Below are 25,901 nucleotides of genomic sequence, written 5' to 3' on the forward strand. Positions count from 1 at the left end.
GTATTCCATCCTGGCTGTGATTTTTGCTGTTCAGAGAAATGCGACACTTACTTCCTGAGTAGTGTTTTGGTCTCGGCAGAGTTCTGGCTCCCATCTTCTTCACAGTTTGAGATCTCCAGGTTTCCATATCTAAATGCAACAGGAAGATATAAATTTTAGGCAGTGGTTAAAAATAAAAGGGTGTGTGGAGGGGAGAGCCTTGATTAAGGAATCCGATATTAAGAGCTGATTAAAAACTTGCCTAGTCCCTAACTAGCAAATAACAGGAAGTTTAACACCATTGGAAGGCTTCTGCCACAGGACCAGCGAAGGAGCTGGAAGACAGTAAATAAGTGAACTGCAGCCTTTCCTCTTCCTCTTGTCTCCCATCAGCTGCTTCTTATCTCATGAGGGTTACTAAGCCAGGTAGATAGTTCAGTAGTTCCAAATGTGAATTCTTTTTTACGTGAATATTTTGTTTAAAAGACCTGATTACACAAACTCTCCATCAGGAATATGAAAACATCCATGCTTTCTAGAGCTCCTTTTATAGGACTGTATTATTCATTTATATATTATTTCCGACTTCCAAGAACTCCAGGGAAGTATCAATGCATAAAATAAGTGCTTAAAACAGCAGGCAAACTTCTAAAAGCTAATGTAGCAAATAAATTATATACGTAAGGATTGAAGAGCTTGGGACTAACTTTCCTAACCAATGCAGAATTTGAATTAACATTAGTATTTTTGCATGTTCATACTTTCACTACAGTTGATGTATCTTTACTCTTACATATGTATATATGTAATATATCTGGGGTGGGGAAGTTGTGGCTCTCCAAATGTTTTCAGACTCCAACTCCCATAAACCCCAGCCGTCAAGGACGATGGGAGTTGTTCATCAACATCAGGTTGTGTGTGGCTGCAGGTTCCCCATCCATGTTTTATATAGTTATGCATTTTGTATCAAGTAAGCAATGTGTGTGTGACAATGATTCAACTCTGAACATTTTTTATCCCTTTTCTGCAGCATCACTTTCTTCTGTTGTGAAGTGCATTGGGTATGAATCAGTGCTAAATTTGTATGCTGTTATCTGTGGAATTGCAGAACAAGCACGTGACCACTGCGTTGGACACAGTTAATGTCTGTTTAGTGTGATCCGGTGCCTCCGGCTGTGAGAAGACTGTGTGCTATGAACTTAAGGTATTGAGGCACTCTCTGCTGGCAGCAGGACCTGAGCTTTCCATGTCACACTGAGGAGATTAATAATAATAATAATAATAATAATAATAATAATAATAATAATTTATTATTTATACCCTGCACATCTGGCCGGGTTCCCCCAGCCACTCTGGGCGGCTTCCAACCAAACAGAAATTCTAAAATACAGAAATCCATCAAACATTAAAATACAGAAATCCATTAAACATTAAAAGCTTCCCTAAACAGGGCTGCCTTGAGATGCCTTCTAAAGGTCTGGTAATTGTTGTTCTCTTTGACCTCTAGTGGGAGGGCATTCCACAGGGTGGGTGCCACTACCGAGAAGGCCCTCTGCCTGGTTCCCTGTAACTTGTAACTTGGCTGTATGAATGTATATGTATATGAATCAAAGAAAGCAGCATGCAATCAGATAATAACTTGTTCTCAAAACTACTACAGTGGTACCTCAACTTACGAACGACTCGACAACCCAATTTTCGACTTACGAATGGGGGTAATGGCCGCGTGCTTACGAATGTCTCGACATCCGGGGGGAAAAACTGCGGCAGTTTTAGATAGGGATTGTCACAGTGGCCGGAGTGGACTACTTCAGAGTAACGACGCTACGCAGCTCTGCATTTTATTCTTTTATTGGTGCTGCGTATTTACAGTGCTCAAGTCATTGCTATTTACACGGAGCGATGTTGTCAGTCGGTTTCAGAACCTCCTAATGGCTTTTGGCGCGTCTTTCTCCAACACAAAAGCTTTGGCAGACCCATCCTCTTGCCCCTCCTCTTCCTGCGTAATTCTGGAGTTGGGGGGATGGGTCTTCCCCCCTTACTTGCCCCTTCCTGTCCCACCTGGGACCCTGGCTCCTCTACCTTGCCTGAGCCTCGGACACGACTTCCTGCTTCCCCACTGGAATCGGAACTCTCCCTGCTTTCCCCTTTGCTCGGGGACGGGCTTGAACTCAGGAGGGGAGGGACTTCGCGATATCCCCTGTCCCTCACATCCACCCCCCTCCCAAGCTCTCCTTCACCCCTCCCCAGGCCCCCCCCATGTGTCGGTGACGACTGGAAGCCTAAAAACTCGGTGCTCTCCGAGCCCGTTGGTGTGAACACCTCCCCCCAGTCCTGCGAGCCCCCCCCTTCCGCCTGGGAGGACGGGAATCCCAAAAAGTCCGTGGCGTCAGAGCTGGTGGGGGTAAAAATGTTTTGCCAATCTGCTCCTTCCTCTGACTGGGTGGATCTTGGCGACACCCATACCTCATCCTCAGGTTCCTCAAACTCCGCTTCCCAGCGCCATGGTGAGCTGTTCTCCCGTGCCTCCTCCTCCTCCCCCTCCCTTTCCATGTGCCAGGGCTTGGGTCTGTGGGGAAAGAGGGCGTGAAATTCTTCCACCAAGAATTCCTCCTGTATCTGAGTGGCGGGAACCCATTCATTCTGGGACGGTGGAGCATCCTCCCATGCCATGAGGTACTCCAGGCCCCCCACCCCCCACCTTGAATCCAGGATGGCCGTGGCCTCATTGAGTTGCTCCCTGCTTTCCCTCTCCCCCCCTCCCTCGGGGGTTTGTTCGCTGTCTCGGAGCCTGCTGCTTTCCCTGTACGGCGACAGCAGCGATCTATGAAACACTGGATGCACCCTCATGTCCTCTGGCAGTGCCAGCCTGTATGCCACCGGGTTGACCTGTTGCGTGACCGTGAAGGGGCCCAGCCATTTGGGTGCCAGCTTTTTGCACCTCCCTCTGGTGGGAAGGCCCTCCGAGGACAACCACACCTTGTCCCCCACCCTGATGACCTCCCCTTGTCGCCTGTGGCGATCTGCCCCCTTTTTGTACGCTTCCTTGGCCCTCTCCAAGTGTTCTCTGAGCTGCTGGTGCACCGTCTCCAGTTCCTCTGCCCAATCCTCAGCCTGTGGGCCCTCCTCCTCCTCCTCCCTCTCCCTCTCTGGGAAAGATCTGAGGTCGCGCCCGTAATTGGCCTTAAAGGGCGACACCCCTGTGGAGACGTGCACTGCATTGTTGTAGGCAAATTCTGCCAGTGGCAAGCGATCCACCCAGTCCGTTTGCCGCTGGCTGACGTAGCATCTCAGGTACTGCTGCAGAATGGCGTTGACCCTCTCCGCTTGTCCGTTGGTCTGCGGGTGTCTAGCCGTCGACAAGCTGACCTCCACCTGCAGGAGGTTCATGAGCCGCCGCCAGAACCTGGAAACAAATTGGCGGCCACGATCCGAAATAACCCTTAAAGGTAATCCATGCAGTCTGAAAACGTGATCAACAAACAGTTTGGCTGTCTCTTCTGCCGAGACTGCCCTGGCACACGGTATAAAGTGACACATTTTGGACATGAGGTCCACCACCACCAACACTGCAGTCTTACCCCTGGACGAAGGCAGATCTGTGATGAAGTCCATGGACACCACTTCCCACGGCCTGTGTGGTGTGGCTAAGGGCTCCAGCAACCCTGGTGGCGCTGCTCTGACCACCTTCGCCCGCTGGCAGGTGGTACAGCCCCTTACATAGTCTCGAACATCTTCCCTCACCCCTGGCCACCAGAAGTGTCTCATGACTAGGTGAGCGGTCTTGTCCCTTCCAAAATGCCCCGCTGTAGGGTTGTCGTGCATCTGCTTGAGGACCGTACGTCGAAGCTGGGTGGTGGGTAGGTACAGCGCACCCTTGTAGAAAAGCAGCCCTCTGCGTTCTGCAAAGTCTTTTGCCTGCTCCCTCCCCCCTCTCAGTTCTCTGAAGATGCGGGTGGCAAATTCATCCGCTGCCGTCAGTGCTGTGAGTTCTGCCTCGCTCACCACTGCTGCTCCGCAGGACCATGCCGACGGGGGGAAAATGTGCCTTGGGGCTGGTGGCGCCTCCTCCTCCATGTACTCTGGCTTGCGGGAGAGGGCATCCGCCCTGACATTCTGCTCTCCTGGGATGTAGTGTATGGAGAAGTTGAAGTTCGAGAAGAACTCTGCCCACCGTATCTGCCGCTGGTTGAGCACCCTGGCAGTTCTCCAGAACTCCAGGTTCTTGTGGTCTGTGCACACCTGGATGGGGTGCTTGGCGCCCACCAGGAAGTGTCTCCAGTGCTGGAACGCCGCGTGGATCGCAAGAAGTTCCCGATCAAAAACTGTGTAGTTTCGCTCGGGCTGGGTCAACTTCCTGGAGAAGAAGGCACAGGGTCTCCACTCTCTGTTGGCGTCCAGTTGCAACAAAATGGCGCCCACAGCCTTATCAGAAGCATCTGTTTCAATGCGTAGGGGCGCGTCCTGAACCACGTGGAACAGGTTCTGGTCTGAGGCGAACACCCTCTTGAGGCTTTCGAACGCTGCTTGCGCCTCTGGTGTCCACTTGAACTTCTGCTTGCCTCTCAGGCAGTCAGTGATGGGAGCCGTAACTCGAGAGAAGTTCTTGATGAACTTCCTGTAGAAGTTGGCAAAGCCTAGTAGGCGTTGGGCATCTTTGCGCGTCCTGGGGCTGTGCCAGTCCAGGATGGTCTGCACCTTGTCCTTGTCCATCGCTAGCCCCTTGTCTGATAGCTTGTAGCCCAGGAAGTCCACCTCCTTGGTGTGAAACTTGCACTTCTCCAGCTTCACATACAGGTGGTTCTCCTTCAGGCGCTGTAACACCTCCCTGACGTCCTTCACGTGCTGCACTGGGTCGTTGGAGTAAATAAGGATGTCATCCAGAAAGACCAAGCATTTCCTGAAGAGTAGGGACCCCAGGACGTGGTGCATGAAGGCCTGGAAGCATGCTGAGCCCCCTTGCAACCCGAAGGGCATCACCAGATATTCAAAAGAGCCCAGAGGCGTGAACATCGTGGTTTTCCACTCATCGCCTTCCCGGATCCTGATCAAGTTGTACGCCCCCCTCAGGTCTAGCTTGGTGAAAATCTTGCCCCTGCGTGCCGCTGTCAGGAGATCATCCACTCTGGGCATGGGGAAAGCCACTGGCTCTGTCACCGAATTCAGCCGTCTAAAATCCACCACAAGACGGCGCTGTTGCGTGTCTTTCTTGTCCACCCAGAAGACCGGGCTGCCCCCTGCTGCCTTGCTTTCTCTGATGAACCCCCGCTTGAGGTTCTTGTCGATAAAAGCGCGCAGATCCTCCAGTTCCTGGTCTGACATGGCGTACAGCTTGGCTGGGGGTATAGTTGCCCCAGGCACCAGGTTGATCTGGCAGTCAAAAGGCCTGTGTGGGGGCAGGTGGTCGGACTCCGCTTCACTGAAGACCTCCTGCAGGTCCCAGTATGGTTTGGGTATCGCCTCACCCCCTTTGACGTGCATGGTGGCCACCGTGGCTATCGGAGGCCCCTCCCCTGGTTGGTGCTGCATGCAATGTTCCAGGCAAAAGTCCGATCCAAAAGTGATGCATCTCTGATGCCAACTTATGGAGGGGTCGTGGCGCGCCAGCCAGCTCATGCCCAAAACGATTGGGGGGTCTGAGATGGTGGTGACGTTGAATGCCAGTGTCTCTGAGTGCCTTCCAACCGTCATTCTCATGGGGGGGGTTTGATGAGTGATGGCCCCTCCCAGCAGCTCTCTGCCGTCAATGGTTGCCACGTGCAGAGGAAAATCCAGCTGCAGAAGCTGGATCTGGTGCTCTTCTGCAAAGTTCCTCGAGAAGAAGTTCGCTGACGCCCCACTGTCAATTAAGGCGAGGACTGTCAGGGGATAGCCATTAGGGAGCGTGAGCGTCACTTCTAGAACCACTCCTGCTCTGGGAGGGGTGGGCTGGCTCTGCTCCTCTCTGTGCGGGTGGGTGGGCTGGGGCTGTTGTCTGCTGACTGTGCCTGGCTGCCGCCCCTTGTCTCCTGCAGCCAGGCTTTCCCGTTTCCCTGCTGTGGTGCTGCGTCAGTGGGGGAGGGCACAACCGTTCCCGCCTTTCCTTGCCACTCCCTGCGATGTGGGCAGTCTCTGACGAGATGCTGGGGGGAGTTGCAGAGAAAGCAATTCCCACCCCTTCCCTCCTTGCGTCTTGGCGCCGCTGGGGTTTGAAAAGCCCGCGCGCGCGCGCTATCAATCTGCATGGGTTCCTGGTCCTGACTGGCCCCAGGCGTGGCTTGAAAGGGTTGTTGAGGGAGGGGCTTCTCCTGCGACCGTGGGAACCAAGCCCGCTTTGCGCGCGTTGCTTGCTTGTCGCTCCATCTGGATTCCTGCCTCACCCCCACCGCCAGAGCCGCTTTGCTCAGTTGATCCATATTACTGGGCTTTGGACCTCTCGAGAGCTCATCCTTCACCTCCTCATGCAACCCCAAGTAAAACGCCGCTTGCATTGGGGCAGACTCCAGATCCCACCCCAATCTGTGCACCAGCATGGTGAATTTCGCCCAATACGCGCGAACTGTCATATTTCCTTGGCGTAAATTATGAAGTTCCTCCTTAGTCTGGTCCATATGACTATCGGACGAATACATCGTTTTCAAACCTTCTAGAAATAGTTTGACATTCTTCATGCAAGGATTCCTTGTTGCAATTAACGGTCTTAGCCACTCCCTGGCCGCCCCTGTAAGGTGCTCCACAATAAACGCTACTCTGTGCTCATCATCAGGGAACTCATCGTGGTGCAGCTCAAGAGCATACACAATCTCAGTCTCAAAGCCCTGAAACTCCTTCGGGTCTCCATTGAACTTGCTTACTAGGGTCCCGGCTCTCCTTCCTGGCAGCACTTGGACTTGGGGTGCCCCTCCCGCCTTGTTTTTCTCTGCATCCAGCTTGTTTTGGAGGTCTACCGCCACCGCCCTTAAATGCTGCTCTTTTTCCTGGAGCTCTCTCACCTGTTCCGCAAGTTGTAGCCGGTCGTCCTGGACCTTCTTAGTCTCCTCTTTAACTGCCTTCAATTCTCCCTGCGCCTGCAGCGACAGCTGTTGCAGTTCTAGCTGGGCTTGCTCAGCGATCTGCCGCCACTTCTCCGCCTCTGACACGCTCATCCCGGCAACTCCAAAGTAGCCCAAAAATGATTAGGAGGTTGCTGTCACAGTGGCCGGAGTGGACTACTTCAGAGTAACGACGCTACGCAGCTCTGCATTTTATTCTTTTATTGGTGCTGCGTATTTACAGTGCTCAAGTCATTGCTATTTACACGGAGCGATGTTGTCAGTCGGTTTCAGAACCTCCTAATGGCTTTTGGCGCGTCTTTCTCCAACACAAAAGCTTTGGCAGACCCATCCTCTTGCCCCTCCTCTTCCTGCGTAATTCTGGAGTTGGGGGGATGGGTCTTCCCCCCTTACTTGCCCCTTCCTGTCCCACCTGGGACCCTGGCTCCTCTACCTTGCCTGAGCCTCGGACACGACTTCCTGCTTCCCCACTGGAATCGGAACTCTCCCTGCTTTCCCCTTTGCTCGGGGACGGGCTTGAACTCAGGAGGGGAGGGACTTCGCGATATCCCCTGTCCCTCACAGGGATTTTTCGACTTACGAATTTTTAGATAGGGTTGCTTTGACTTACGAATTTTTCCATTTCCAATGCATTCCTATGGGAAATCGCATTTCCAATGGCGTTTTTTGACTTACTAATTTTTCAATTTACGAAGGTGCCTTCGGAACGGATTAAATTTGTAAGTCGAGGCACCACTGTACATGGTAAAGAATCTTCCATACTGACAAACCAGAACATTTTCTTTATTAAGGGTTGCTTCAGACTGCAGGGATTAGCTCTGGTTCCCTGCCAAGGGTTCTTTGTCTAGTGCACAGTCAGTGGCATACCAAGGTTGCTATGTAATGTCATGAAGCACCCCTAAATTTGCAGAAGGATGTGTAAGAGAAAACTTGGGTTAGAATGAAATGAAATAGAATTATTTTAGGTTGAGAGCAAATGGAACACTACTTGAGAAGTAAAGCAACTATAGAAGCACAACTGCAATAAAGATTTTTTTTTCCAAGTTCAAATTAGGGTGATATCAGTTTCCAGTTTGCAACAGATTCTGGCTGTGCACAACTTTGACTGGCTCGCACCTGTGACATACGGTAATGAATCTACTTCTTCCTCCTTTCATCAGGCAATTTGGCCACTTTATTTTAAAGAGACTAATGCTAAAAACTAATGCATTTGACTGTGTTGACCACAGCAAACTATGGCAAGATCTTAAAGAAATGGGAGTGCCTGATCACCTCATCTGTCTCCTGAGAAATCTCTATATGGGACAAGAAGCTACAGTTAGAACTGGACATGGAATAACTGATTGGTTCAAAATTGGGAAAGGAGTACGGCAAGGCTGTATATTGTCTCCCTGCTTATTTAACTTATATGCAGAATTCATCATGCAAAAGGCTGGACTGGATGAATCCCAAGCCGGAATTAAGATTGCCGGAAGAAATATCAACAACCTCAGATATGCTGATGACATAACCTTGATGGCAGAAAGTGAGGAGGAATTAAAGAACCTTTTAATGAGGGTGAAAGAGGAGAGCACAAAATATGTTCTAAAGCTCATCAAAAAAACTAAGATCATGGCCACTGGTCCTGTCACCTCCTGGCAAATAGAAGGGGAAGAAATGGAGGCAGTGAGAGATTTTACTTTCTTGCATTCCATGATCACTGCAGATCAGCCCTGAGTGTTCACTGGAAGGACAGATCCTGAAGCTGAGGCTCCAATACTTTGGCCACCTCATGAGAAGAGAAGACTCCCTGGAAAAGACCCTGATGTTGGGAAAGATTGAGGGCACAAGGAGAAGCCCACCTGAAGTACCAGGAGGACAGGTAAGGCGAATGACCAAATCATCATTTGAAGCTGCATCAACTGCATTGCAAGGATAGCAACTCCTGCTTTTATGCCACATTTGTGTATAATAGAAAGAGAAATGCTAACAAGTTGCTCCCTGAAGCATGTTCTACCAATTAAAGTCTCATGACTGAGGCAATTTTGATTTTCAGATTAGGAACTGTATCAAGAGGAACAAAGCAGGACTTCAGTACAAAATTCTGTAGTGTGTGCAGGTGTGCCTCTATAACTCAATGTGGGATAGCAAAAATTTAAGTATGTCTGACATGGTTAAAATTACTTAGAATGGATTCTTTTACAAGACTAACCAGAACTAAACCTCCTTGGGGGCTTGCTTCCTCATAAGTGAGTAGACGATTGGAGTTTTAGATATTCAAATTTAACAAGTGCTTAAGCAGGTAAATGGATTCTGGGGCAAGCTTCATATCCAGCCTTCTTTCCCTCTTTTCCTCTCCATCCACCAAGAGCCAATAGAAAAACCGAAACACCGCTTGCACATTTCCCTGTTATGAAAAGCATAGGTAGCTGTGCTGACTCATTCAAAAAACAAATTCCACAATAGGGAAATTCCATTAGTTCTCCATTACTCTATTATCTGGCAGAAATTTCATCTTTTCAGCATTCGGTGTCCTCCGACCATGTGGTGGGATGGATTATATTTTGAAAAAAATATGAACAAATTCCTATGCCCCACAAGTAACCCAGAGATGCATTTTTAATAAAAGCACACATTCTACTCATGTAGAGTGTTTCTACCCATGTAGAAACACACTGATTCCCGAACCATCCGCGGGCTGGATTGAGAAGGCAATTGGGTCACATCCGGCCCACGGGCCTGAGGTTGCCTACCCCTGTTCACAGCCAACATCCATCTGCCTCTGATGGAGACATACTTCTTGTTATGACACAATCAGAGGAAACCCAGCTGACCAGGGTCCTACTCTTGACACTCCCCCTGATGCCGTATGGCTCTTCCTGGCCATATATATGGGGGTGTCTCAAAAGCATGAAACATGAAGTGCAAGTAGATAAATAGGCGGGAAGGTAAACGGCATTTCCGTGCACTGCTCTGGTTCGCCAGAAGTGGCTTAGTCATGCTGGCCACATGACCCGGAAGCTGTCTGCGGACAAACACCGGCTCCCTCAGCCTATAGAGCGAGATGAGCACTGCAACCCCAGAGACGTCCGTGGCTGGACCTAACGCTCAGGGGTCCCTTTACCTTTACTGAGGAGGAGGAGACCTTCACATGCTACCTCTATGCATGGAGACTTCCCTAAATCTTGGAACACCTGTAGAGTTCAATAGGATTCACTCACAGGTAAATGTGTATGCGGCCTTTTCTTTCAAACTGATACCATAACTATTCTGCTTAATTCTCACAATCTGCCTATACCATCTGATCCCTGCAATGCTCTGAAGGATGGTCTTTCCTAACAGTCAACCTGATTTCTCCTCAATTTTAAACTTCTGAAAGTCCCTTGCTTCCTCCTCCTCCTCTTCCTTTTAACCCCATGCTTTCCCTCTTCTTACTGCTCTACACTGATTGGATTTCCCAATAGGGTTTAATAAACTTCTTTGAATTTAGAAATGCCTGCAAGCTCTGGCTCATTATCTTTTTGCTCTCTTTATACTTCCCTCTCTAAAGGTACTTGACTTCTTGTCAAACCCAAAATCTCTTCTAGTTTCTGACCTTCCTCCCTTGTTTTAACCTTATCTCTGGAATGCCTTGCTTCCTGAGATTAGAACTTGTCCCCATCAGTTTTTGGTTTTTAGCCTGAATTTGAAGAAACGTGTTATATTTGGCTTTTACCCATTAGTTAATTTTTCTTCATTTCATTTCCTATGGTGACTCTCACCATTTATTTATTTTTACTCTTTTTTGCCTGTCTGCCCATAAAGCCTGTGGGAAGGGCCTCTTTTCTGATTGCATTTATATGGCAGAGTGCTTTGGAAGGAATGTGATTCTTACGGTTGGCCATTTATCACAGTTTGATTAACATGACTTAGGGCCCCAAGGAGCCCCATTAAATGGAATGATCCACCCTCTTCTCCTGCCTTGTGCTGTTCTGTTCCATGGGTTCTCCTGACCCCCACCAGCCAATTTCAGGGGTGTGGGGAGAGGATGCAGAGGGGGGGGAGAGGGGTGGAAGCCCCACTGCAACAGTTGGGAGTCCTTGTGCAGGCTTCTGCTTGTGGGACTCACTAACTGAACCTGCTCACAGTCTCTTCTCTGTCAAGAGTCTTGCAGAGAAACTTTGTAAAACAGATGTTTTGTTTTGGTATCACTGAACCACTTAATACGAGACTGTTTGAATATTACTGGTTTCTACTTTTGTGCATCATTGTTAGAAGAAAAAGCTGCATATAAATATAAAAAGTGGGACTTCTTTTTCTTTAAAACCCATTATGGTAGCATTTAACCCCAGAGCTATTAAGGACATTTTATGGAGCTGGTTCAAATTATGACTGAAGAGAATATAAATTAAAGGATTTTATACTTCATATGGTTCAGGGATATTTGTTAAGTGCTATAAAATAACTTACTGTGCAAACCTATATACATTTATGCAGAAGAAAGTCCCACTGAGCTCAATAAAACTTATTCCCAAGTAAGTGTGTTTAAGATTCCAGAGAGATTTCATTTTAAATTCACAGAAGGAATTATTATTTAAAGGGACACAGATTTTATCATTACATCTAGAAACAGAAGTGGGGTGATTATTGTTTATTAGTGGGATCATAGAATCAAAGAATTGTGGAGTTGGGGGGGGGGACCATGAGGGTCATCCCTTCCAAAGCAGGAAGATTTGTGTGGTAGAGTCTCCTTCTTTGGAGGTCTTTAAGCAGAGGCTTGACAGGGATATGTCAAGAATGCTTTGATGGTGTTTCCTGCTTGGCAGGGGGTTGGACTGGATGGCCCTTGTGGTCTCTTCCAACTCTATGATTCTATGATTTCACCCAATGTGGGGCTCCAATCCACAACCCTGAGATTAAGAGTCTCTTGCTTTACCGGAAGTCTAAGGGATGGCTGTGAAGATTAAGAAATATTCTAATATTAACAACAACCAACAAACTCACCCAGCCTCTCGCTATAGAAGATTAAATATATTTTTAACAGAGCCATTACTGACTTTGTAGAATGATTCAATTCTATTTAAAATGTTAATTTAATAATTATGATTTGGTATGTGTTGAGACATTATTTTGCTTTTTCACTATTTCATTTTTTAAAAATAGTTTTTTCTGGGTTTGTAGCATACTGTTATTCTGCTTTAAAAATGGAGGAAACAAAACAAAACAGCAGGTCCTAGAAAGAGCTCCCCAAACCCATGGACAGAGGTGACCCTCCCCATAAACCCATCGCCAAAGGCAAGTTGGTGATCCTCCTCAACTGGGGTCATGAATTAATCTTTAGTTCTGCTAACAGAAGCCATGTTTTTGCAACCCCACCTGAAACATACAACCTCCCTGCATTTTGTTAATTATAAAGAAAACCCCAACAACACGTTACAACTTTGAATTTGGACCCAAAGCTATCAAACCCACAGTTGTTGGATGGTTGCTTAGGTTCCCATCCAGTCACTGTAAAAGTACTTCTCTTTTCAGGGCCGTCTTAAGCCCATCCAGCGCCCTGGCGCTAAGGTCCCTCCAGCGCCCCCCTCCAGAGCCTCTCCAAGGGCCCGGGAGTGCCAAGTGGACTGCGGCAGCAGCGGGAGGCCACCTCTGAGGACTCCATGCTGTGCCTCCTTCTCGTTTCCCCAGCGCTGGGTTTCGTTCAGTCAAGCTTCACCACCAGTGCGCGCACCGCGGGACCAGCAAGAGCTGCTTGGGCGCTGTGCGCACACTGGTGGCAAAGCTCGACTGAGCGGAACCCAGCGCTGGGGAAACGAGAAGGAGGCGCAGCGCGGAATCCTCGGAGAAGGAGAGAGACACGGCACAGCCTCTCAACTAGTGGAGCGCAGTCCTGGCCAGATCGCCGGAACCCTACGCTCACTTGGCGCCCTTCCAGCACCCTCCAGCACCCTCCAGTGCCCGGTGCCATAGTTCTCCGCGCCACTAGCCTCTATGGATAGGATGGGCCTGTCTCTTTTCATCTTTCCGCCGACAGTCAAACCCCTGTTTGAAGGGAGTGCACATACTATATATAGCCTTGTGTTTTATGAAAGTGCTCGATTGACAGTCTGCAAACTGATGTTCTTTGTTAAACTAAAAAGTAGGAACAACAATGAACAGCTGCACTACAAGCTTCCCTCAGCCACCCCCAATTCTGTGCCTCAGCCAGTCAACCACGACTAAAGCAGACCTCCCCACAGGAAGCTCAGCCTTGCTCAGGAGAACAGCATACAAATTGCCTTGCCTTGCAATGTAAGATGTCCCTCAAAAGAAAATTGAAAGCCATGGCTTGCAATGAAAACTCATCCTTAACAGTGGCCCCTTGTATAGAATCGGTAAGGGATTGGTTCCTGGAGTTTTGTTTTTAAAATCTTGTTCACTTTCAGCTCTGGATTTACAGCACAAACCACAGGAAATCACATGGATTTTGTGAAGCTGGCAAAGCAGGCTGTATGAAGAGGCAAGTTTAGTTGTCCTCTTTGATTGTGTGACCGAAGTGTGCCTGCCTGCAAAGGACAACATGAATAGGAGCATACAGCTGGCCTTCAGAGCAGCTCCCTGAAAATTAAAGAACAGGAGACAGAAACTCTAACTGCACTTCGAAATTATATTGGTTTCACACCACTTTAAGTGTTGTAACGGCACCCAAGGAATCCTGAGGATTTCCATTTGGTGAGTTGCTAAACACACACACAAACACACATCTTGGTTTCTTGGAAAGGGGAAACTGTGTGACTATTCCCAGTAGCTTTATTTCTCTGCTTAAGCATGTTTTACTTTTCTTTCTGTAAAAGACAAATGACAGATGTACGCTATCTATTTTCCATCTTGTCACCAGTGCCACCATTGCCATCAGACTAGCAGGCAATAAGTCCAAGGCCCCCAAATATTTGTCAGTGGCTGGCAAGCAGCACTGTGCTAGAAAGCATTGCTCCTACTACCTGAAGCAGCTGCTTTGTCATTTTATTTTAACTGTAAAACTTCCCACAGTGCAAAGAGAAGTGGCAGAAAGCTCAGCCGCTCAAATGCCACCTCTGGGGCAGCAGAGCAAATGAGGGCACCAGATAAGGCTCTGCAGCTGTAGGGATAGCATCTGAGTGGCTGAGTTCACTGCGCTCTCTTTGCACAAGGGCAAGTTCAAAACTAAGTCAAGTGATAGGCTTGGATTCAGCAAACTCCCTTGTCATCCAGTTGACTAAGTCTCCAAGTGAGGTGGAGGGAATGAGAGGGCTAGCCACAAAGCAAGGACTTGCATGAGAGAGGAAGGCAGGTAGACTACGCATGTGTGCATGAACACATCAATGCTGGGGTGAAGGCGACGCTGGCAGGGTTAAGTGGGAGCAGTGCCAAAGTTGGGAGGGACCTTTTGGATGAGCTGCTTCCAGGAGGCCCCTCAAGCCTAGCAGCACATCAGACTGCATGAGTGATTCCTCCAAAGCAGCTACCTGCACTCCAGAAGTGATAGGGAGGCGGGAAAATGTAGCTATTTGAGGACGAAGTCAGGCATAAATACACCACACTAACACTCTGTCCCAGAAGCAAATTCATTTTTCCATTTTTCCTTGCTAGTACGAGGGCTAAAAGCCTGTACTTTCTTTTCAGAATAAAAAATGAAGTGACATGAAGACACAAAGTAGTCCCAGTGCTGGATTTCCGGTCTGCCACCATTGCTGACTGGTGAGAGAATCCCGAGCTCCGGGATTCCCTAGCATTGCGAGGGAGGGGGGAGCCGTGAGAGCGATGCGGACTCCCCAAAAGAGCCCCAGATCAAGTGTTCTGGGGACGTGGGGACTCAGCTGCACTGTTTTCGGTCTCCTCCGCCCCCTGGTAGCCCTAATAAGGGCGCTGAGAGCGAGCGGAGTGGAGACGGGGTGCTTGAGTTAAACTGCTACCCCCGCAACGCGAAGCTCCGTGCCAGCAGCCTGGAGCGGTGGATTCTTCTAAATTAGCTGGATTTGAGAAAGTAAAGAAAAAGACTTTGAAATAATTTGTAATTGGATATGGGAGGAGATTTAAAGAGGAAGTTGATCTTCCCCATTGAGTGAATCGAGACGCAGTTAATTTGCCCGAAGCCAGAAAGACTGACAGGAAGCATTCAATTAGCAAAAATTGGAGCTTAAACCTTCCCCCTAAGGCAGGGTAAAGGGGAGAAGGATTGAACCTAGCAAAATCCCTGTAAATATCTTTATTCTGGACTGGGGAAAGTCCCCCCCTGAAAGCTGGAGTCGGGTCCCTGGAGGGATCAGCGAGCCGCCATTATGACATCATAATAGAAAGGAATTTGCTTGCCTCTTTGAGGCTGGAAACTGTCAGCAGTGAAGAGAGCACAAAATACAAGGCTGTGTATATGAAGTTGGACAATGCTCTCTTCATAAATGGACACAAGATTTTTAAGATATGAAGAAGAATTAAAAATGAGAGTTAGTAACCAGATCGGACATAACTTTTGTTTCTGAATTTTGGAAATAAGAACTATGCCATTTCCTGTCTAGTAATCTCTGCTTTCCCAGGAAATTTGAGACAAGCAGGATGTCAGTAGACACAACATCAGGCACCCCCAAACTTCGGCCCTCCAGATGTTTTGGCCTACAACTCCCATCTTCCCCGACCACTGGTCCTGTTAGCTAGGGATCATGGGAGTTGTAGGCCAAAACATCTGGAGGGCTGCAGTTTGGGGATGCCTGCACAACATCATCTGACTTGGACTTTCAAAAGCAACTTCTGGAACTTATTGAAGATTTAAGATGTGAGGTGTATCAGAACACAATACAGATTGCAAAAATGAAAAAAATGACTCAGAACTGGGTGGAAAATGAAGAAGGATTATTCCCAACTGAGAATTTAGACAAGAAAGACTTACAACCACCAGTCCTGGACAACGTAGAATTAAAAGAAGGAAGGCGAAGGGAACATTGTTCCCCCAGTGAGGGGGGGGGCAAGATTCATGTTTGATTCCAAGAGCTTTTAAAGAAGAACCAGTATGGAATAATGCCCTCCCAGTGAGAGAGGGAGGGCGGAATCCATACTGGGGCCAAAGTTTAAGGGAAAGAAAAATTGTGAAAGGGCTAAAAAGTGGGAAAGCAGTTGGATGGTGTTTTGAAACATTTAAAGAACTGGGGAGGCAGCATGTTACTAGATGTTACTTTTTGATTGCTTTAGATCAGGCATCCTCCAAACTGTGGCCTTCCAGATGTTTCGGCCTAGAACTCCCACGATCCCTAGCTAACAAGATGATGGGAATTGTAGTCTAAAACTGTTAGGGTTAAAAGCAAAATCAGCAGAAACTGGTTGAGAAACTTACACATAGAGACCAAGACTTAAACAAATGCTTGGTTTAATGGAGAAAGGAAAAATTACAAAAATTAAATTAAGCTTGCACAAAATACCCGCACAACCAAACCACCCACCAAGAGCACACTGGGAAAACGCCCAGCACAGAGGCAACACACAACACCCCTGATATACCCTGCATCATCAGCTTCACAGCAACACCTGTAGAGCTGCTCCACAGCTGCAGAGCCCCAGTCATTAAATCTTTCCTGACTCTTAAAGGTACAGTGAAACAATAATGACACTTTTACACAATCATTCAACATATCCCCTGCAGTTCATTATTGTGAAACAGAGACAAACTTTGTACATGTCTTTCATGCGCAACTTTTGGAAGTGCTTTAGTAAAGATGTCTGCAACTTGTCTGTCACCGGGGACATATTCAAAAACAATTGTTTTGTCAGCAATCAAATTCTTTACAAATTGTAAACGTAATCTCAACACTCTAGTGCGCTGTGTGTTGGTTTCTGAGCACAGGATAGCAAGTCCACTCTGGGAATCGAGATAAACTTTTACTGGGAGTGATACTGGCATCTTTAAGTCTTCAAATATTTGTAAATACCACTCTATATCACGGATGGCCTGAGTACAGGCATATAACTCGCTTTCAGTTGAAGAAAGACAATTAATCGTTTGATTCTGTGCTTTCCATTCAAAAGGACACCCATTATAAAAATAAACCATACCAGATGTACCTTTGTAATTATTTTGCTCTACAGCATGAGATGCATCACAATATATTTCAAAACCTTTGTCAATAGATGGTGTAAATTCCAATCTGTAACGTTTTGTGTGTTTGAGGTACATCACCACTCTCTTAAGAGCTTTGAAGCATTGGGTAGTGGGTTTTTCTACAAATTTTGCCAGAAAATGAAAAGCATAAGTCACATCTGGCCTTGAAACTCTTTGAATAAAATTGAGCTTGCCTATGGCAGAGCGATACAAAGTTTTGTCAGAGAACGTGTTATTGCCATCTGTAAAAGTGAAACCACATACCATAGGCGTTTCTTTCCCATTTGCATTCTTTAAACATAACATTTCAACAAGATCATCTATTTTTGCATTTTGATGAATCAGATAAGAACCATTTTTGCCTTCTTCAATTTGCATGGATATATAGTTTTTAGCTTTGCCTAATTCTACCACATCAAATTTTTCTTGTAACAGTGACACTATCTGTGTATATTCATGTTTAGTTTTTGTAGAAATTAGTAAATCATCTACAAACACACATAATTTGGTCACAGAATTTCCATTTTCTTTTGTAAATACACAGTTATCTGCCTTGCCTTGTGTAAAGCCAAAATTCAGCAATTCCTTCACTAAAGTCTGATGCCAGTTTTTACCACTCTGATGCAAACCATAAAGAGATTTATTTAGTTTGCACACTACTCCTTTAGTGGTGATTACGCCATCAGGGACACGCATAAAAATTTGTTCTTCTAAATCTGCAAACAAATAGGCAGTTTTTATATCTACATGATAGACAGAATGTCCACGCTGGGATGCATCTTTTAACAAAAGCTTAACAGATTCATATTTTACGCTCGGTGAGTAACACAAATCATAGTCTTCACCTGGGATTTGCTGGAAACCTCTGGCTACTAACCTAGCCTTGTACCTTACAACTTCGTTTTTATCATTCATTTTCACTTTATAAACCCATTTTGAATCAATAACTCTCATGTCTGGGGTTTGTGGTACAAGAGACCAAGTGTTATGCTCTTTTAAAGAAGCTATTTCATCATCCATAGCTTTGTACCAATTTGCAGCTTCATGCAAAGGTAATTTTTGAACATCGTTGTAGCATTTTGGCTCAAAAACTGCTTTATTGGCATACACAGTATATAACTGCTCTTTTGAAAACCGTCTTGGTTCCTGTCTCTTTCTGTCTGAACGTCTTAGTCCTGAAGAAGAGCTAGGCCCTTCAGAATCAGTAGAACTATTTGGACTTCTAGCTTCAGACTGTAAATTGCTATCATCAGACTGTTGAGACTCTTGTGGGCTTTTCTTACTTTCAGAAAACTCAGAAGAACTTAACCTTTCTTTAGGTGTCTGTGTCTTTAAATTTTCAAACAAATCACCAGACACAACAGGCTTTTCGTCTTCAGATTCACTAGTATCCCCTGCTCCAGCGTCTTCCTCTTCTACTTCTACTTCCTCCTCATCAGCATTATCTAAACCATCACTATCTTGAAAAATAGCAACTCTATTCCAATTTACAGTTTCAATCATGCTTCTGGTAATATGAAATTTACCAGTTGCTGGTACATAAACTCTGTACGCCCCCTGCTGGTAGCCCATAAACTTTCCTTGAACACTACGTTCATCCAACTTGTGTCTAGCAGGGTAGTGAATAATAACGTCTGAACCCCAAATTCGCAGGTATTTTAAATTAGGGCGTTTTTTAAACAACATTTCATAGGGTGTAACATTTAAACTAGAATGATAGGATCTGTTTTTAACAAAAAGATAGGCATGAAGAGATTCCGCCCAATATTCTTTCCCCAAATTAGCATCATGCAAGTAAGTTTTAACACCTGCCTGCAAATCACGTTGCACTACTTCTACAATCCCATTCTGCCAAGGACTTCTAGGGCAGGACAACTCATGAACAGTCCCCTGCGCTTCCAGGAAATGTGAAAATTCCTCAGAAACAAACTCTCCCCCCTTGTCAGAAAACAAATGCTTTATAGGTTTGTTAAAGTGGGTTTTTACCCAGTTGCAAAAAATCTTGTACTTCTCAAGTGCTTGTGACTTTTCAGCAATGGTGTAAACAAAACAATATCTGCTGTACTGATCAATAAGAGTAAGCCAATATTTTGAATTTCCTAAAGAAGGAGGGAGTGGCCCTACTAAATCACAATGCACGCGTTCAAATGGCTCTGTTACTTTCCTGCCTGAGCATTTACCCTTTCTTGCAACCTTAATCTTATTCTTACAACAAGATACACATTGCATATAGTATTTACATGGCTTCAAGTTTAGTCCATCAACAATCTTCTCTGTCTTTATCACATCTGTGAAATTTAAATGTCCCAAAAGTCTATGCGCCTCATGAATACATCCGGAGTGAGGTTTTACATTTCTCAGCCCCTGACTTTTTCTCAACCCTTGACTTGGCTGGGTTACTCTACAGTTCACAGGTGGCTGTGAATGCGTTTTAAAATATAGTCTATATAAACCTTCAGACTCTCTGGCATACAATACACGTTTTCCCCCTTTGTAGAACTCACATAGTGATTTTGTGAAGCACACAGTTACTCCTTGGCGTGCAAAGCAACTTACTGATAATAAATTGTCCACTGATGGGCAGTAAGTGCAATTTGCTATTGTGATATTCAAGGAGTCAAGTTTCACAGTACCTCTGCCAAGCGACTGTAGAACGTCGGAGTTGGCCAGATGAATGGTGCCAATTTCCTCTTCGAAAGAAATAAACAGACTTCGGTCGTTACAAAGATGAATTGACGCCCCGGAATCTACTACAAACGATTTCCACGTGTCATCTTTAATTACTTTACGACCTAATGCACGAACATGGAACGCTCGCGGCTCACGTCCATCTTTACAATGTGCTGCCGACTGCTGGGTTGCTGTCTGTGATTTACAAACTGGAACGGACCCTGAAGCATTTTGCTTTTTAAATCTGCAGTCCCTCGCAAGGTGCCCCTGCTTTTTACAAAACCAGCAATGCTTGGAAGTTTTGAAAGCAGATGAATCACCACAGACTTGCATACGGCATTCCTCATTATTTTTAGAAATAGGAGTGCTAATCCCACAAGCCTCCCTTCTGTCCAGCTCGCCCATCAATCTTGCTGTTACCCCTTCCACAGTTAATTTTGCTGGAGGTACAGCAGATATCTGACTAGCTATGGCAGACGCTGACTCCTTTCCAACGTGCACTGCCGCAAGACTGTCCCACATTTCTTTGGCAGTTTTCTTATTTCTTATATACACAACTTGCTGATCACTAACAGACAAGTTAATTAATGCCCTTGCTTTAGCATCACCTTTCGACCAGGCATCGGTCATAGGAGCAGGAGGGTCCTCGGTCACGTACTTCCACACATCACGGGAAGTTAGAAGTGCTTCCATGCGAAAGGACCATAGACTGTAGTTCTCGGCCGTTAGTTGCGGGAATGTTAAAGCCTTCTCAGCCTCAGCAACACGGTCTGCCATGCTGGAACTTTTCAACCACCAGCCCACAAAACCGTTGCAGCAAAAAGAAGGAAAAAACCTTTCTAAACCTTTCTCCAAAAACTAACATGTGCAGTTCCACGCTCAACCACTGGGCCCATAACCAAGATGTTAGGGTTAAAAGCAAAATCAGCAGAAACTGGTTGAGAAACTTACACATAGAGACCAAGACTTAAACAAATGCTTGGTTTAATGGAGAAAGGAAAAATTACAAAAATTAAATTAAGCTTGCACAAAATACCCGCACAACCAAACCACCCACCAAGAGCACACTGGGAAAACGCCCAGCACAGAGGCAACACACAACACCCCTGATATACCCTGCATCATCAGCTTCACAGCAACACCTGTAGAGCTGCTCCACAGCTGCAGAGCCCCAGTCATTAAATCTTTCCTGACTCTTAAAGGTACAGTGAAACAATAATGACACTTTTACACAATCATTCAACAAAAACATATGGAGGGCCGAAGTTTGGGGATGCCTGCTTTAGATGGTCTGAAACTGGAATGACCTATGGAACTCGCTGAATCATCTGGGAAACCCTGAATCCAGGGGAAGGGGGGTTGATTTAGTTTTAAGTGATTAAATGTTATTATGTTAGAAAAAAATAATATTTGAATTCATGGAACGTTTTGGGTAATAAATTTTAGGCTAAGGGGAGAAATAAAAGATAGAGCTTGGAAAAATAATTTTTGATTTGGATTAATTGATTAATTATTGGTGGAGGATAGTGGACATTTTTAGAATAGAATAGTTGAGAGATAATGATAAAATGTGTTAGAATGATTTAAGATACAAAATGAAAATTGCTTGAGATTTTAAAATGAATCCAGTGTGTGGGGAATTGAGGAAGTCAACAATGTTAAGTAAAAAAAAAAAAGTAAGAACTGTTATGTTTTTCTTTTTCATGTTTTTGTTTGTTTGTTTTTTGTGATTTTTTGGTGGATATTGGAAAATGAATAAAAATTATTTGAAAAACAACAACAAAGTAGTCCCAGTGATAACTGTTGAACTGAAATGGTAGGTGGTAGTAGACCCTTACTTTAAAATACATCTTAAAAGTCACTCAAGTTAGCAATAATTCAAAAATCAAACTTCATCTGTTATGGTTAATCCTTGTGACAGTTTGTATGGCATGAGTTAAAACTATTTTTGACTGAAAATAGCCTTTCAATCTTACCGGTCAAGGAGAAGTTCCAGAACCTCTTTTGTAGATGCAAAGCCCCTGTATGTGGACAGAAATATACTGATGTAGGTGAAGTCATTGTCCCCAAAGGCCGTTAGAAGGTTCTCCACAAGCTTCTCCAGAGTGCCAGCTTTTATTGTCCTGATCTTGCACGTCTCATATTGGCTGACTGTATGCCCTGGGGGCAGTTGGTCCCCTTCAACCTATGCAAAATATAAGAAACAAGGGGAAATTAATCAAGCACCCCTACCAAGAGGAGAGCAATCATAGTGAAACAGAATATACTTTTTAATAGGAGATGCCCAGGAATGGTCTGGAGGTACATTAAATTGAATAGGTCTGGTACTTCAAGATGCTGGATGGGAGATCATCTGGGAACCATACAAAAGCTACTCTGAGCCCATAAGAGTAAATAAATAGAAAACCAGTAGGGTTGGGGGACGCTATTAAACTCCAGAAGATCTGGTAACCTGGCTCCAAGTTTTATGGAGACCTAAGACAAAATGCCCTCAGGTCTCCCTCTTTGATGACACTCCATCTCCTCCTCTCACCACTGGCTGTTTTCTTGCTCTCCCTCTCAGCCCCCTATGTGCCACTGTCTGATGTTCAATTTTACCTGTTGCTCTCACTTGCTTGGAGAGGGCAGGTGAACAGCCAGCAATATCCAAAAGGGGAAGCAGTAGTACAACGGGGGCTCTGGGAGTTGGCAGTAGGCAGCTTGCTGGAATGCAGGTCTCATCAAATGCCTGACACTGGTGACCCTTGAAGTCAGCCCAGATTTAACCATTCAGTATAATGTCCTGTTCTATGACCTGTATACCATGAGCATTTTGATAAAAAATTTTTTGGGGGGGAATAGGCTATTGTCAGAGACAATAGCTAGCAGCTAGCAGAGGCTGAGCGCCCTGAGAGCCAAGGAAACGAGATAAGCTTGGAGTATGAAACTGGGGAAGGGCAGCCGAGCTGCAGTAGAACCCTAAGCTCTGAGTACAAAGAGCAGGAAGGGGGGAGTCCAAGGGGGTAAAACACAAACTGCCAGTTCAAGTTCCGGCTCAGAAGCAGGGGCACCGGAAATAGCCTGTCCAAAAACACGTAGGCTCGCGAGAACATGTGAGAGGCGGGGAAAAGAAAGAAAATGAAAGTGGGGACTTCGTTGCTGGGGGAGGAAGAGGCAGAGCTCAGACTTGGCAACAGCAAACTTGGGAGAAGACACTGAGCTCCACAGTGATTTATGTGTTTAAGCAATAAATCTGAGATAATTACTGCCGGAGTTGTCTCGCTTCTATGGGAGAGACCCAAGCCATTACAGCTACAGTATACGCTATCAAAACACAGGATAGCTACTGAAAATAGCAACCCCATGCCTGATGTCTCTTGTCCGCTGAAATATGTAGTCGTGAAATGTATGCTATGACATCATCATTCCATGTTTCCCATGTTGCAGTGAAGTGGCGCAGGAGTGGGAAACCTGTGGGCCTCCAGATGTTGCTGGAATACAAGTCCCATCATCTCTGACCATTGGCCATGCTGGCTGAGGCAGATGGGAGTTGGAGTCCAACAACCATTAGAAGGCCACCAGTTCCTACCCCTGATGTTGGACACTCATGACACTGTAATGTCACATCACATAGTTCACATTATGGAGAAACTAGACATGGGTTGCTTTTCTTGGCAATGGTCTAGTGTTTTTAGCAACCTCGTAGTTTATGGGTTTAGTTCCGCCTAAAGACAACACATTTTTTTTATCTTCACAACAGGAGGATTGGAAGAAAGCTCCTCCCACATATCCTCCAAAAATGGAACTAAACTTAGGAAGGAAAGAAGCAAAAATTGGCTGCACTGATTAAAATGAAGCCAAAATCAACACAAACAACAAAAGCTTGATATAACATGTGTCTAAAACAGAGAAGTCTTGAAAACATCCAACTGTAAAGCTAAGGAAGTATGAACCTGGACAGTTTTTGGATGGGAGACCACCCAAAAAACTGAGATACAGTACCAATGTAAGAAGCCAAGCATTTTTATTAAGACATTTTGGAATTTTGAAGTATGATGTTCAAGTCAAGATGTCCCATCTGTAGAATAACTATTAATTAAACTCCTTTGTTCACACATCTCACAAGGAACAGATGCCATATCTTGCAAATCCTGTCCTATTTTTATTGCTAAGCTATTTGCTATCATGAAAACTCATTCTTTTAACTTATTGAAGTTTTTCAAACTGTGTTAGTCTATTCAGATCCTCATCCAAAAGTTGCTGAAAGAGAACATCATGTGTTTTAGTAGCTTTTGGAACTGGCCTGTGCAAAGCTGACTATAACAGAGAAAATAAACCAGATGCACAAAGGCCCACCAACAATTGTATATGTGCAAGGGAATGATGTTATTCTGCGGGAATCTAGAACTACTAAGTAGCCTCGTGGGTAAGAATCTGCTCTCGGGAACCAGCCATGGAAGCTTTTAAAAAGTTGCTTTCCCCATTTTATTGGCTAACACAGGGATCTAAATGCATGTGGATTAGTAGGGAAAAAATAGTACTTTTTTTGGTAAGGCTGTAGAAGCCAGTCTGCTAAACAAAAGCACCTGCCAAAAGGCACCCAAAATATTGCAGGAGAACAGAGGTAACAGAGTTTTCTGAAAATATCAAGGTCCAGCTTCTCTGCACACTTTTTTTTAAAAAATCCCTTCTGTCTCCCTTTATCTCAGTGAGAAGGGTTTATATTTTTATTTTTGCAAGTTGTGTTAAAACTACCTTATACAGTGGTACCTCTACTTACGAATTTAATGCGTTCCGAACACACATTTGTAAGTCGAAAAAATTTGTAAGTCGAATCCCATAGGAATGCATTGGGAGAAAAAATTCGTAAGTCGAAGCAACCCTATCTAAAAATTCATAAGTAGAAAAAATCCTATCTAAACCGCATCCAAGATGGCGGACGGAGCTCCATTTGTAAGTAGAAAAATTCATAAGTAGAGTTATTTGTAAGTAGAGGTACCACTGTATATGATTCTTGCATATCATATGTGTCAGGGGGACTCCTTAGGGGACCCTCCCCCAGTCATCCTGACAAGCACTTCGCCCAGTGACGGCACAAGCAGCGAGTCAGGAGGAGGGAATGAGGAATGGAGCGGGGTGGAGAGAGGGCTCTCAGACGCATCAGAGCCAAGGCCAGAGAGGGAAGGGCAACAGTAGCGAGGTGCTGGAGCCTCTGCAATGCTCCAGCCAGAGGACGGGAGAAGGAACGCAGCCCTTTCCGGAACCCGAATTGAGGCGCGCGCCCACACGCAGGGCTAGGGGGAGGTGCTTTGGGGTGTCCAGGCTTTTATGCTGGCTGAAGAGCCGGAAGCAGCCCTTGCCGGGTTCTGAATCGCATGCACATTTCAGGTTTCCTAAAGCCAGCAGCATATAAACAGATACATACAACAATGCATATGACTGTATAAAATACATTATTAACACTAATAAAATTTTACGGCAAAAATATACTACCACATGGGCCTTGACTCTGTTGCAAGCCTTCTACATATTTTTGTGCATAATTTTACATATAATTATCTGGGTTGTTTTTTTTTAAAGGTACTGCATAAAAGGCTTGAATAAAAGGGGGCACTTGATACAAGAGGCAGTGTGATGCAAGCAAATCAGAGCTGGCTCCTGATTAGATAGGCAGCCTCTTTGCTGAATCTGATGCATAGGAAAAAGTTTTCTTACTCCAGCAGGCATTTTAAGGTAGTATTTGGTTTCATGACTTTTTAGGCCGGGGGACCTAAAAAGGCCAGGAGCCTAAAAAGACTGCATAGAAACACTAATGATGAAGTGGTATGCAAATGCATTAAATAAATAAACAAAGTCCCATTGGTTTAGAAGTGCCAAATTTGGTGTATATGTCTGTTAAAAGTTGATGCCTCCTCCAGTCCAGAACAGGGTTGGGGCATGGATGATCTGGCCTAGTCACTTGAAGAAATGTCACTGCAGCATCAGAGGTCAGTGGTATCACAGCTGCAGGCTTCTATCCTCCTCCTCCTCCGTGTGTGTGTGCATGCATGTGTGTATGTGTTACAGAGACTCCAACTGTGCAAGTATGCAAGAGAGATTGTGTTTGTACGATTGTAGCAGAGGGAAAGACTTGAAGTGGGCCTACAGGCCAATACATAGAGAAGCAGACCTGACAAAGTTAT

The 25,901-nt window shown here is 45.6% G+C and overlaps 1 protein-coding gene across 3 annotated transcripts in view; it reads right to left on the reverse strand.

Moving 5' to 3' along the window:
* RGL1 (ral guanine nucleotide dissociation stimulator like 1) overlaps nucleotides 1–25,901 on the reverse strand; it is a 110,667-nt gene that overhangs the window by 46,442 nt on the left and 38,324 nt on the right. For all 3 annotated transcript variants that reach the window (XM_035121462.3, XM_088673613.1, XM_035121463.3), the window contains exons 3-4: nucleotides 21,717–21,925; nucleotides 52–129 (exon numbers count right to left, since the gene is read on the reverse strand). In XM_035121462.3, the coding sequence (XP_034977353.2) occupies nucleotides 52–129; nucleotides 21,717–21,925 (287 nt within the window). The remainder of the gene's footprint in view (nucleotides 1–51; nucleotides 130–21,716; nucleotides 21,926–25,901) is intronic.

This window comes from Zootoca vivipara, chromosome 7 (assembly GCF_965207765.1).
Source record: "Zootoca vivipara chromosome 7, rZooViv2.hap1.1, whole genome shotgun sequence".
Lineage (NCBI taxonomy): Eukaryota > Metazoa > Chordata > Lepidosauria > Squamata > Lacertidae > Zootoca > Zootoca vivipara.